The sequence below is a fragment of the Stegodyphus dumicola genome, chromosome 2 (assembly GCF_044657685.1).
Source record: "Stegodyphus dumicola isolate Sdum_Otavi_A_Nest chromosome 2, ASM4465768v1".
Lineage (NCBI taxonomy): Eukaryota > Metazoa > Arthropoda > Arachnida > Araneae > Eresidae > Stegodyphus > Stegodyphus dumicola.
In genome coordinates, this window is record NC_140769.1 from 182,954,792 (window position 1) to 182,969,707 (window position 14,916).

The 14,916-nt window shown below is 34.7% G+C and overlaps 1 protein-coding gene across 2 annotated transcripts in view; it reads left to right on the forward strand.

The window, feature by feature from the left end:
• The first annotated feature begins 637 nt into the window (after positions 1–637).
• Positions 638–14,916, forward strand: part of LOC146998669 (uncharacterized) — a 29,830-nt gene continuing 15,551 nt past the window's right edge. The window contains exons 1-2 of one of the 2 annotated variants that reach the window (XM_085811494.1): positions 638–850; positions 2,719–2,897. In XM_085811494.1, coding sequence (XP_085667620.1) covers positions 802–850; positions 2,719–2,897 — 228 coding nt within the window. In that variant the 5' untranslated portion in view covers positions 638–801. The remainder of the gene's footprint in view (positions 851–2,718; positions 2,898–14,916) is intronic. The other variant, XM_085811492.1, reaches the window with a different exon arrangement.

Genomic DNA, 14,916 nt, shown 5'->3' on the forward strand with positions numbered 1-14,916 from the left:
GTTTTAGAAGAATGGGCTACATAACCAAATTTCTATCTATACTCTGGTAAACAGTACATTATTTGCTCATCAAAAGCCTAAATTTAGCTAATGCTCGGCTTAGTTCTTAAATTGCAATTTTAGCCACAGCCCCCAAACAAGACAATGTCTGGTATTTTATTTCATTACTTAGTTATTCATCATTAATTTAAGAATTAATTAAATTTGAAGGGAAAAAAAAAAGAATCATCTAAATTTTCAAATTACAAACATAAATAGCAATAGTAAAAAGCAAATACAAAATAACGCTTCGCGCTATCAAAATTGCTCATTTTCTTAAATATCAACAACTAAATAGTATTTCAACTAAAACACATAATGTAAACAAGAGTTTGCCCGATGCTCAAAAAAATTCAAAATTATCTATGAAAAATATGAGCGCATTGTGACGCAACCGTATCATTCTTATTCGAACAGCAACCGCATCATTCGTATTCGCATAGAAACCGCATCATTCGTACTCGAACAAACCGCATCGTACGACAGATGCGAGTAACGAACAGATGCGAATAACGAAATGAATTTATGAGTACCGAATCGGTACTTCGAGTCAACCGATGTACCCGTTACTCAGTAAAGAATACATGCGGTTTGCTCCAGCTCTATTAGATAGCAATATGGCAGCGTGGAATTTGGCGACTTGAGGGCGCGTATCATAGTAGTTCCCCTTTTAACATTTACAGATAAGGAACTCTACAAATTTATGCCTTGTTTAAAAATGAATATTTTTTGATAATATTACAAGAAGAAGCATAAACGAAAATGGAAGAAATATTATTTGGAGAAATATTATTTGAAAAAGAATGGCAAGGTAATTTCTTAATTATGTAAATTCTGTAGTTATTAATATGCTGATGGCTGTGTGAGGGAAGGGGGAAAAACATATAAGTATTTGGACAGTGATGTTTTTCATAATGATAATCTAATAAATGATTGTAAAAAAGAAGAAGAAAATATGTCTTTTTATCGCACATTTATAAGTATTTCACATTTTTTATAGCTCATGAAAATAGTAGAGAAGAAATTGAAAATTTCATAATATGATAGAATATGTGTATAATACTAGAGTAAAGAGGAAATGTTTCTTATAATTAGGTATTTCATGTTCTGTGTAACGAATATTAAAGAATGTGCTTTAAATTTTTTTTTTTTTGATAATCAGGTAGAAAATTTTATAACGGGGTAAACAGGCAAAAATGTTTTTGATATGGAATCAGCATTTTTTAGAGGTTGGGGAAGAGAGAATTTTAAGAATTTAGGAAAGTATTAGGTGGCAAAATTTAGGAGCCATAAAGCTTGCACAGGTCAACGGAAAAAGTCTAGCACTGGCCCTGCTGCTGATTTCAAATTTTATTTAAAACTCTGTATGTTTATCTTCATTCAGTAAACTTACTATTACATTTTGAATGGCATTTATTTCCATATCATTGCACCAGCTTCATTATTTTTAATTTTATAGCTAAGCTTTTTGTCTGCTGTATCACAAATTAATGATCTGAGCATCTGATTGTGTATTTATTGAATTTTTTATCATATTATTTTATTCCACAGTTTAATGTTATTATTTCTCACAGAGTTTGAGAATGAGAGTAATATTTCTAATTTTTCATAACATAACCTTTTCTTTATCATCATGAGTAGTAAATGGGATTACTGTTATAATGCTACTGGAATTAAAAAGTAATTCTGTTTCTTAGACCTTATACTGCTTTCAGTTATTTAATTTATGCTTTAATAATGTATTGTATTATGTATTGATCCCAGCATTGATCATCCTCTTCTTCCTTTCATTCTGAATATATGATGCTATGATCATTTTATTGCATAAAAGAACTGATGAATACTTTAATAATTTCAAAAACATTTATAATAAATCTTCTTTTTCTAGTTGAAAATTAGATTGAGAGCTAAATTATAAATTTCTGATGTCATATACTGTCTTGAAACAGCTAGGACAAAAAACCATAAAATAATACAAATTCTATAGCTACTTAAGGAGAGTTTGCATATAATTTTGTTTATAGTCACATCAGTGAACTTTCAAGTTAATTTTTCTTAAAAGGTATTTGATTTCAAGCTTGCTATTTTATTTTCGAAAAACAAATGTAGTATAAAAAGAACATAAACACATGCTTTACAGAAGACCATTAAGTAACTATACATAAGATTTCAATTTAATGCATTTTAATTTTTTGAAATTAATTTCAGAATCTTAAGTGTTCAATCTCTTTTATAAAACACTATTAATATGCTAATAATGAATTGTTAGTAAGTGTGCCTACTTTCTCTAACATTCCTATATCACTGATATTCACACATCTTAAAAATGATAATATTTAAAGATTATTAGATATTACAATTAGTTTTTTTTTCCCACTCAGTGTGATAATGCTGTGCTTTCTTTCCTCATTTAAGGTAGATGAGAAAACAATTCTTTCATATTTCTCTAATAATTTAAAATTTGGTTAACATAATTTTAAAATAATTAATAGAATATAATAAATTTTTGAATAGCTTTATAATTCCTTTAATTTTCAATTTTATGTTTTGAAACAAAGGATTTTGATTATGGATATAATAATAATAAATAAACTCAACTAATTATAATATTAAAAGGTGTTAAGCCATTATTATTCTAATTTAAGAAATCAAAGGTAATAAATTTGTTTCATTTTATAGAAGATTCATTGAAAGATTTCTACATAAAAAATCTTAGATATTTGACAAATTTTCCTGTTTATGAGATACCTACCAGAGTGTTAAGACACATGGCTGTAATTCTGCATCGGACTTCATCAGGAGATTACTGGAAAGAATATATTGAAGAAATGGGTATTTCAAATCATCTAGTTATATCAGTAAGTTTCCTCATGTTTGTTTAGTGTTTTTAATGAAGATTCAGCAATCAAATTTCTGATTTGAAATTTTTAAAACAAGTTGATGAAATTAATTTGTTAAATAATGATTTAATAGCTATGATGATTGCTTGGTTTTATTATTTGAATTTTTAAAAACAAGTTAATAAATATAATTTATTAAATAATGATTGAAATGTACTTAATTATTAAATTTGGTATGAGATCAGAGTAATTAAATTCCTATTTTAAGTATAAATATGAAGAAATAAGTAAATAAAATTAAATTTCAGATACATTTATAATTTCTTTAGGTAATTTGTATTCTTTCCATTAAGTTATTTCTTTTGATCATGTGACTAATAGCAGTTTTAATAAATCTCTAATCTTTTTTAAAATTTTATTTATTAAGATACATTAATTTTTGCTACGTTTCTGATATCTTTAATGCATGAATAATCCATATTCATAGTCCTAAACTATCTTTAATAAAAGTTTTTAAAATATTAAGGGGTAGAAGAATAGTTTATATTTCATTAGTTTTGAGGACATGTAGTGAAAAAACTAAGTGCTGTAATTATGTTCAGTCTGACAAAATATATAAAAGAAAATGAGTTCTGAGCTTTAATTTTAGAGTTGTGGTAAACCATGAAATAATCTTCCATTTGTAGTATACTCTGAACCCTATAAAACTTCTGATGGCCAATAAAAAAGGTTTACGTACAGCGTATTACTAGGGCAGTTGACTTTTTATACAACATAGGTATGCACTGATATATGAATATTTTTCTGTCAAGATTTTGGGAAATATTTCTTGAAATTTGTGACTTTCAAAAATTCTGGGAATGGACTACATAATCAAGAAATAGCAAGTTTGATATGCAATGAATGAATAAAATAAATTTGCAATGCATCTTGATAGTCTATCTCTATTGTTACTCTTGTCTGTTGTTACTGTTTCTATCCAATAGCCTTATATTTACTTGTTAAGCATTCATCAGGAATGACTAGAACCTTCAATCATTTAACTATCTCACCACAGGAAAGTTGCTCTCATTTTGCCACAAGAGCCAACCATATTACATCTATGAAGAAGTGAATAACATACACACACGGCCAAGCTTTTATGCCAGAGTTGCCTTTATCTTTAGTTTTGGATTAACAGTCTTCTTCTGTTAACTATTATGTAGTCCAGGATAGCACACTCCTATTCTAAACCTGTACATTTTAAAATACAGTACACGTTCGTTTTTACGAACCTCTTTTTTACGAACACTCTCGATTTGACGAACTAGCGAATCGTCCCGAATACACTCCCATAGATGTAATGTAATTTTGCGCTCTTATTTACGAACTACAAATCAGGAAAATCTCTTTTTTGCGAACTCAGTTTTCATACTTCTGCGTGTTTCATTGGGACGAAGTGTAAAGGTCAAATAAAATCTCCAACTATTTTGAGGCAGCAAGTGCGAAACATTCAAAGAAGTACAGTAAGGAAGGAGGGGCGGAGAAGAGGGGGAATTAGGACAAATTTATGGTGTTGTTTGTTGTGGGAAGCTCTCAGAAGAGCATCGGCCTGATGTTGTTGGGTGGGGGTGAGACCATTCGTCTTAAAGGGGTTTGGGTTGCTTCTAAAAGAGAGTTGTTGCCTTTTGTAATGTCATAGTCATTTGATCTGGACAACTCAATCAGTGAAGTCTCGTTAGTCGAGAGGCAGATTGGGCCAGTTTTGGTTAAGTAAGATTCTTAGAGCTATGTCGCAAATGAAGAAACGAATTTGTTTAGCGGTTGAAATAAAGAAGAAAATTTTAAAAGAAGTTGACGAAAAAATATTAAGCAAGACACAAATTGCTCAGAAATATGGAATTCCTAAAAATAGTTTATCGACGATTTTAAAGGCAAGAGAGAAGATCTTTGGAGCTAAAAACGGAAACGATGAATGTAGACCCTCCTCTCGAAAATATTTTCAAGAATCAAAACACCCAAATTTGGAAAGGGCTTTGCTTGTTTGGTTTCGAAAGATGAGAAGCTTAAACATTCCAATTGATGGAAATGTACTTAAAGAACAAGCACACTTTTTTGCTTCCAAATTAAACATCAAAGATTTTAAAGCATCGGATGGTTGGTTACAGAAATTTGCTCAGAGCTCCGCAATGCGAAAACGGATACCACGAATACGGCGCCGCCAGCAGGCAATCCCTCGACTTCACAACCTTTGCAAGTACTTACAGATATGGACACTACAAACTCAACTCCTCCTGCTTCTCCTTCAGCTCAAGAACTTTCAAAAAGCGCACTTCAAATATACGCTCTAAAGACCCGACACACTGATCTTCTATTTGACATTCAGCGTCTACAAAGATCTGAAACTCCCAACAAGGACCTGATGATGAAACAACTACAGGATGAGGGTGAGAAAATTTTATTTTCCTTACACACACTCTGCACCCGCCTCAACATTAACCTCTTCACTCTACCAGCAACAGAAGATGAATTTATTAAGGAATTCCAAAAAACCACCAAAGCCTCTGAACCTGAAAACAATAATCCAAAATCTAACTCACCCTCATCCTCAGACCCACCCAAAGAAACTTCTCAGACTGATACCAAAAAAAGATCCAGGCCAGTCGACAGTGACGGCTTTGCAATCCCCCCTAAACACTTGATTGCAAAGAAACTACCCAACACTAAAGAAAACTCTAACAACATTACAATTACAAACTCTTACGCTAACATTCAAAACGTCACAGAAACCACAGAAAACTTAACGCAGCAGCCGGCTGAAACTACAACACCTAAAACTCAGACACCACCACCCATCTTCATTAAACCGCGTGCTGATTGGTTCTTTTTACTGAATCAGCTACGCAGACACGCACCGACTGTCCAATCCAAACAAGACATCGAATTTCTACGCCTCAACACCACTAACGAAACTGATTATCGAACAGTCGTTAGATTTCTCACCGAAAACAACATTCAATTTAAGTCTCACACACTAAAATCGGACAGACCACTCAAAGTGGTCATTAGGGGATTACCCTCCAACACACCGATCAACGTTGTGCAGACTGCGGTCGAAGTACTTGGTTTTAAGATCCATAAGATATCGCAGCTGAAAAAATTCAAGACAAAAATGCCTATGCCACTCTTCTATCTCCAGATACATAACAGCCTCAAAGCATCAGAAATATATTCAGTCACCGAACTCCTTGGTGCAGAAGTGGTGATGGAACACTTCAAAGGGCAGAAAGGTCCCTCACAATGCTGGCGTTGCCAGGGATTCTTTCATTCTTCGGAGGTCTGTACGTTACCCCAACGATGTGTCAGATGCGCTGGTCCGCATCAGGCGAAGGAATGCACCAAGCCCTTCGAAGAACCCAACAAATGTGCCAACTGTTCCGGGAGCCACGCAGCAAACTGGAGATCCTGTCCAAGATTCCCTGGATCCAAAAATCGTCAACCACCAAAGCCAAGTACAAAACCCAGTCAGACCGTTGGCAACACGAACAAATTTAATATACAACACAATTCATTTCCAACACTGCCGGCTGCACACACTCCCAGTGCAAATAATACTCGTCCTGGAGTATCCTACTCTGCTGCCCTTACGGGTATGCAACAGACTGCACCCCCACTTATTCCAAATTTATCGGTCCCCACTGGAGTAAATTCGAATCTAAATTGCACCGAAATCCTTTTGGCTATAATCCAAATTTCTAACCAGCCTGGTATTGACCAGAGCAAATTACTTTTGGCATTCAAAAACGCCTTACCGCAGCTCAGAGTGGCTCCATCTGGTGCTGACGCGGCTTACTACATCTTTGAGAGTTATATTACTCTCCAATTCTTTGATTCCCACATCCATTAAAATTCAATACTTTGAAAGGGTTGAAAAATCTTAAACTATGCACCTGGAATGCAAATGGCATTCTTTCCAAATTTCATGAGTTTAGAGACTATGTAGAAGAGAAGGATTTTGATATCATTCTTGTCCAAGAGACCAAACTCCAGCCAGGGAGAGCTTCCAAGCTTGTAAATTATGCACTTTATAAAAATGACAGACAAGCTTCGAATACACGTGATGTTTATCATGGTGGCACTTGTATTTGCATAAAAAATTCAATCCCGCATCGCAGAATTGACACTCCAAATATGAGCAAACTTGAAGCAACAATTATTGAAATTTTTATTCAAAATTCACCATCCCTAGTCATGATCTCTGCCTATCTTCCACCAGGTGGAAATTTTCCTGTGGTCGATTTTAACAAACTGCTCAATTTTTCAAATAATCTTATCATAGCTGGTGATTTAAATTGTCACCACCAGCATTGGCGTTGCCATAGATCAAACCCTGCTGGTCGTGGCCTCCTAAAATGGGCTCAGTGCGCCCAAATTAAAATCATTGCGCCGGATTCCCCCACTAGATATGGTTCACGGGGTGCCCCCTCTTTTATTGATTTGGCACTCTTTAGAAACATCCCTTTTGGATATCAAGTGACTGTTGAAAATTGTTTATCATCAGATCACAACCCCGTAACCATCGACCTTAGCTGTACTATTTTTACTCAAAATTTTACGGCACTCGTCTCTACAAATTGGGACAATTTTCGCTTTAAATTAAATTCTAAAAGCATACCCTCCCTCGAAATTAAATCCAGCCATGATATTGACAAAGCAGTAGATCAATTAACGAACACCCTAACTGATACTTATAAGGAAGTATCAAAACCCATCCTCAGACCCAATTTTCGTAAAATACCTCAAGAAATTAAACTCAAAATTAAAGAAAAGAATAAAGTACGGAGACTTTGGCAAAGAAATAGAAATCCTGGCTTAAAAATTCAACTCCGTACTCTCCAAAATGAGATCAAGGCATCATGTGACCAGTTCTTCCAATCACAATACACGAATTACATTCAGTCCTTAACGACCAATGATAACAGTCTTTGGCGCGCATCAGCCTGCCTACGCAAACACAAATCTAACATTCCGTTATTAGCTACGGACGCAGCGGTGGCTCACACAGACGCTGAGAAATCCGAATTAATTGTGGATTCTCTTCAAACTCAATTTACACCACATAATGAAGGAATTTTTGCGAACAGCGCAAATTCTTTCCCACAAGATGTTGAACGTTTCCTCTCCTCGCCTTTCGCGAGAGAAATACACTACACATCCATGAGCGAGGTAAGTGAATACATTACCAAGCTCAAACCCAAAAAAGCCCCTGGTATGGACGCTATTTCTAATCGTATGATTAAAAATTTACCCACCAGCTATCTATTTTTCTTAGTAATGCTTATAAATTTTATGATACAGCATTGCTATTTTCCTGAAAGCTGGAAACAAGCACTTATTGTGCCTATTCCAAAACCAGGCCAAAGCCTTTCTAACCCTCAAAATTATCGACCTATCAGCCTCCTATCCTCGTTATCTAAGATATACGAGTTTGTGTTACTTAAACGCCTGAATGATTTTCTCCGAAATCACAACGTTCTGATTGATGAACAATTTGGATTTCGAGCAAAACACTGCACCACGCACCAGCTGCTGAGGACAGTGGAGTTCATTCACGAAGGGTTTCGTAACAAAATGCTTACTGGCGCTTTATTTCTTGACATAGCCAAAGCATTTGATAGGACTTGGCATATAGGAATTATTATCAAGCTCATACGACTTGACGTTTCGGCCCATTTAATTCATATAATTAATTCGTACCTCACTAATAGATCTTTTTCTGTACGAGTTAATTCTTTCATTTCGGCACCCCGTCCCATACTCAGCGGCGTCCCCCAAGGGTCACTTTTAGGCCCAATTTTGTTCAACATTTTTATAAATGACATACCAAAATCACCTAGTATCACTCTTGCACTTTATGCAGATGATACGGCCATCCTAGCTCAACACAAACGCCTTGAAAACTTGGTCCAAACCATTCAGAGTTATCTCTCTAGTCTTGAGCACTGGCTCATCACTTGGAAAATCAAAATTAATGTTGCTAAATGTGCTGCTATGATATTCAAACGTAGCCCCCTCCCATACCCTTCCATTAATTTAAAGTTTTTCGACGATTATGTTCCCTGGTCAAACTCTTACAAGTACCTAGGAGTTGTACTTGATTCTAAATTAACCTGGCGCCTTCACATTGAAAGTGTTCTCAATAAAGCGAAAGGTGCTAGAGCCCAACTTTACCCATTTTTAGCTCGGAAGAGCCAACTGTCAATTAAAAACAAAATTCTTCTCTATACATCAATTATAAGACCTGTCTTCATGTATGCATGTACAATCTGGGGTACTGCTGCAAAAACTCATGTCAAAAAACTTCAATCTTTTCAAAGTAAGACCCTACGTATGGCCCTGAATGCAGCCTGGTACGTCTGTACAGATGTGATTCATTCGGACCTAAATATTAAACCTGTAGATTACCATATTAAAAAGCTTAGTCAAAATTTATTCCTCAAAATTGAACAGATTGATAACCGAGCACTTCAGCGGATTCCAGCATACGATCCTGCTATTCGCAGCTCACAGAAGAGACCGAGAGCCGTGATTGGCCGAGAGTTCGGCATCTACCCTCCATCCAAAAGGGCAAGACACGCCCTCTCAACATCAGTTCCAGCTCCCGCGCCATGAAGGAAGGACGTCTCTTCAGCGAGCTGCCATATAATTGCTTATTACATCTTCTGCTACCACTATCAAGATCTTCAAGCAAAGTTATCAATCTGTTTACTTAAGAATCACATCTCCCGCAGATTTCAAATCTGCCTAAGAATATTTTCATCGCGATCTCAATAATTATTTGCACTCCGCAACACAAGCCACATGCCAATGAGCCTATTAATCGTAAAATCTTTCCTATCCACTTTCTGCTTTAGTGTTTGTACTGTGTATAAAAAATTATAAAAAACCAAAAAAAAAGTATAAAATATAAAATACAAAAAAATTTTTAAAAAACCTAAAAACTTATAAAAAAATTATGAAACTTAAGTTTTTATTTCTCACCTCTATCCCTAAACTTTCTCGAGCCTGTGGCTCCCTCTAGTGTGCATCAAGTAAATCACTTATGCCAAGTTTTTCTTATTTCTGCTCGCTTTTAGTAATTCTGATGTGGAGGTAAATGGTTTTGAACCATAGGAACTCCGAAATTTTTAAATCATTGGCATTGGCATTGGTTACAGAAATTTAAATTTCGGAATGGTTTGAGTTTCCGGAAAGTGTGTGATGAAAGTGCAGCAGTAGACACGTCATCAGCAAATGAATGGAAAGAAAAAAGTTGAAATTGCTTCTTTCTGAATACGCTGCAGATGACGTTTTTAATGCGGACGAAACGGCTTTGTTTTTTAAGATTTTGCCAGAAAGAACATTAGCTTACAAAGGAGATAAATGTGTTGGAGGTAATAAAGCTAAAGAGAGACTTACAGTTTTGATTGCATCCAATATGACTGGGTCACAAAAATTGCCTCTGCTCTTTATTGGAAAATATCTGAAACCAAGGTGTTTCAAAAATGTTCAGAAGATTCCTGCTGCATATTATGCTAATAATAAGGCCTGGATGACTGGCAACATCTATGAAAAATAGTTGAGAGATTTAGATAACCGTTTTTCAGCAGAGAAGCGCAAAGTTCTCCTAATCGTGGACAATTGTACTGCACACATGGAAGTCACTGGGCTTCAGGCAATCCGTGTGGAATATCTCCCACCAAATGCAACTGCAGTTTTACAGCCAATGGATCAGGGGATAATCAATAGTTTCAAGCGAAAATATAAGACAGTGCTCTTACAAAGAGTAATCCTTGGATTGGAAAGGTAACAACCTTATCAGATTGATATTCTTGGTGCAATGCATTTATCAATCAGTGCATGGAATGATGTTTTAGATGAAACAATTTCTAAAGCCTTTCGACATGCAGGTTTTATTAAAGAAACAGACGTAACTGAAGAAATCCATGACAATAGATCTCACGACGAAGATTAGGTTCTCATGCATGAACTTCGCTGTAGAAATCCACAGTTGCCAGAACTTTCAATCGAGGATTTTTTAAATATGGATTCTAATGTCATCTGCACGGAGGAAATATCGAATCACGATATTATTAGCAGCATAATCAACGAGAATGAGAGACTTTCAGATCCAGAAGAAGAAGAAGAAAAGGAAGTAACACCAAGACCAACTTTAAAACAAGCTGCTGAATACTTGTCAGAACTTAGACGATTTTTTGAGGCCAGTGATAATTGTGAAATGCTAACAAATATAGAGAAGATGGAGTCTTGCATTGTACAATCTGTTGTTTTAAAACAGACAAAGATAAGTGATTATTTTGTTGCTCAATGACTTAATAAAGGTACGTTTTACAAATATTTTATATTTCTTGTTTGTTTAATAGAATGGATATAATTTATTAAGTATTAATACTATTAACAATAATTCCTAATACATAAATAAAAGCATGGAATAGTATCACTAACCTGTCTCGAAAACATTAAAATGTGAAATACTAACAATTTCCGATGCCTTTCTAAATTACGAACTCTCGATTTAACAAACTGTTTTCGTAGTCCCTACGAGTCCGTAAAAACGAGCGTCTACTGTAGTAAACTCCTCTTATAAGGTATATCTCCCACCTTCTTGGCATGCCTTCGTGGTGTGGAAGTCTGCACACTGGGCACGTATTCCAGAGACCCGTGGTTTGATTCCCGGCGAAGATGTTGCTCATTTTTCATCTCTCTGGCTTTTAAAGAAAAAAAAAAAAAAAAATTATAATAATAATCCTAATGACTCTACGGTGACACCCAAACTAAAAGAGTGGTGAATGATGATTCTCCACACCCAGGATTTGGTGATTGGGTCCCCTAAAAACCCCAGTCACCTTTTAAAATGGGGAGTATATAAGATTATTTCTCCCACCTTCTTGGTGTGGTGGTCTGCATGCTAGGTGCGTGTTCCAGAGGTCTGTGGTTTGATTCCTGGCGAAGCCGTGTCTCATTTTTCACTTCTCTTGCTTCCAAAAAAATACCTAATGTCTCTACACTCTATCATGTAAATTGTCTGTGTGTGCTTTCTGATGCTGGATACATACTAGTATTTTTATGAAGCTTTAAGTTCTTCATAATAGTCCTTTCAATATTTCAAGTACAGAACAAAGTCTGAAATCCTGACTTCCAATATCCAGTATGATCCACTATTCCTGTGGACCACCAGCGATATTTGTACTAAATTTGACGTATTATGTGCATGAGTAAAAGTATTATGCACATGCGTGAACGCATTATGCGTTGATGTATGTGCAGAAAGTTTGTAGCTTTGCAGTCCGGATTATAGATCATTCCGGATTATGGGTGTCTGGATTAACGACTTTTGACTATATTGGCATGCATTTATATATTTTTTTGTTCTTTTCTCAGGTCATGATATCAGTATTCAGTTTTCTTAGTATGATGGCTTGCAAACATGTTTTTTGTCTTTTTATTATTAACATTTTGTGTGTTAGCTTCGCTTATTAAATATCGTAATTTTTGCACTTACGCCACATAAATTCAGTTCAACAGCAAAGTCACCAGATATTTAAAAAACCACATATATTTAAAATTTTCGACAAGCATTCTCACTTGCTCCTACATTATTCAAAATTTGATGGCTCTAGGTACCATTGTTTTTTACTTCCTTGTACGAAGTAAAAAGGAAGTATTGTAATCGTGAAAAGTTTCAGGCAGCATATTTCAACGAAAATATACATTTTGACTGCTATTGAATGCAATTTAACAAAGTTTTTGCGTGATATCTGTACGTAAGGACAGAATAAAATACTCTTTTCCTTCAAAAAATTATAAAACTGCTTTAAAATTAATTCTGAACAGAATTTTTTGTGTCGTCTGTACGAACGTATGTACGTACGTACGTATCTCGCATAACTCAAAAACGAGTAGCCTAAGAATGTTGAAATTTTATATATAGGACTGCTATAACGTGTAGATGTGCACCTCGTATTTTGGTTACAATCGGCCGCACCAAACGTATATAAATATATTTATATATATATCCACTCTGTTACCCGGCTCAGCGATCTCAGTTTCTTTACTCTTATATGTTTGTAAATTGTACATTTTTTGGGTTAAGGTTAAGATTTTTATGCCTTTAGTAAATCTGTATGCAATATTTTTAGAATTATCAACAATTTTAAATTTGTTTAAGTGCAGCTAAGCCTTTTTTTTTTTTTTTGATGGCGGCCATTGATTGTTTACATTTGAAGCAGCAGACTAATGGATTTGTTGCCAATCTAGAGAAACTGAGCTTCGCAACAACAAAGATAACGCCTTCATTTATTTTTGCCAATTAAGTCATGCTTAATCCTTTCTGGAATTTTTTTCGATGAAATAAGTGCTTAAGATTTACTTTGTAATTTTTAATATAGATGTTTTGAGTTTTTACGTATTTTTGCCTTCTCGCGAAGTGAGAACTGAATTAATTAAATGAGAAATACTAAATTGTCTGTGAAAATCTGTTTCTTTTTTGTTTTTTTTTTTTGCTTAATTGCTTTTATACATCATTCTAGCTTTGTTATACAGTCAAAAGTCGTTAATTCGGACACCCATAATCCGAACCTCAAAGCTAAAAACTTTCTGCGCATGCGCCGCGTTGACACATGCGCATAGGCGTTTACACATGCGCGTAAGACCTTTTACCACTGTGCAATCCGGAAAAATCGATAATCCGGAATCGCCGAAGTCCCGACGAGTCCGGATTAACGACTTTTGACTGTAGTATTTGAATAGAACATGTGGCAACGATTAGATAATTCTATTCTTTAAATGATATAAATTTTGTGCATTATGAGTTATAATATGAACGAAATATAATACTGCTAAGTGAACCTCGCGGCAGAGTGTCGCTATGGTAAACAAATACTAGAGTGAATTTTAAAGAATGCATTTATTTTGTTGTGGTTGTGCGCTGTCGGCGAAGTAGATTTAATTCAATCCAATAAGTTTAAATGAAATGCAAGAAAAAATGTGTATTATTTAATATTCCGTACAAGGAAGTCATGTGGAAGTTCCGTACAAGGAAGTGTACACATCAGATTTTGTACATTGTGAAAAACATTCATACATTCATGCAGATTTTCATTATTTAATTTCTTTAAAAATAATACAGTGCAATTATGATAATACAGTGCGAGGGTCGGATGAGACTTGCCAAAGGAGGTTGCTCCTACTTGGTTGTATCGGACGTAAAACTCCTTCTACCTAAGGTCTCATATCCCATTGGCCAAGAAGCATACCACTTAAGAGTTCGTTTGAGGGCGAGAGAAATGATGCTAAAAAAAAAGAAGCAGTGCGTAACCAAGAGCCACAACCTCAGAATAATATATATGAGATATATACATATCTAAAAATGGCAAAAGTGCGATAATATTTGGTGGCAACAATTTGAATAGTTGTACGTCGTATTCAGCGATTCAATGCAAAATCTCATTTTGAGACAAATAGCCCATTTGGGCTAATGGTCCTTTTTGGCTAATAAATAAATAAACTGATTGGATGAAAAATATGGTTGCATGAGTTATACAATAATTATAAAGACAATTATTGCCAGGAAAGAAGCCAAATGGAACTGGTAACACCTGGTGTCAAGGAAATACACCAAAATGAAAAAGCACCAAGCAAGTGGTATGATTTTAATTGAAAAATATAGACAATTTGTAAAGTAAGCATGAATTCTTGCAAATTATAAAACGAAACTGAACCTTCTCTTAGTGGACATTCAAGGGACACTTAAGACTTTTACCTGTGAGTGGGAACACATACAGTTAGTCACAAAAGTCTGCGTACAGACTAAATTTGAAATTAAAAAAACACTTAAAAGCATAGGAAAATGTATTTTAATCATTGCATTTTTTTCTTCTATTAGCTAAAATTGTAAGCTTAAATAAAAAGTAAATAATATCAGTGTAATACTTTTTACATTTTTTCAAAAATATATTTTATTAAAAGAACTCAGAAATTCCTTCCAATAAGTCTGCAT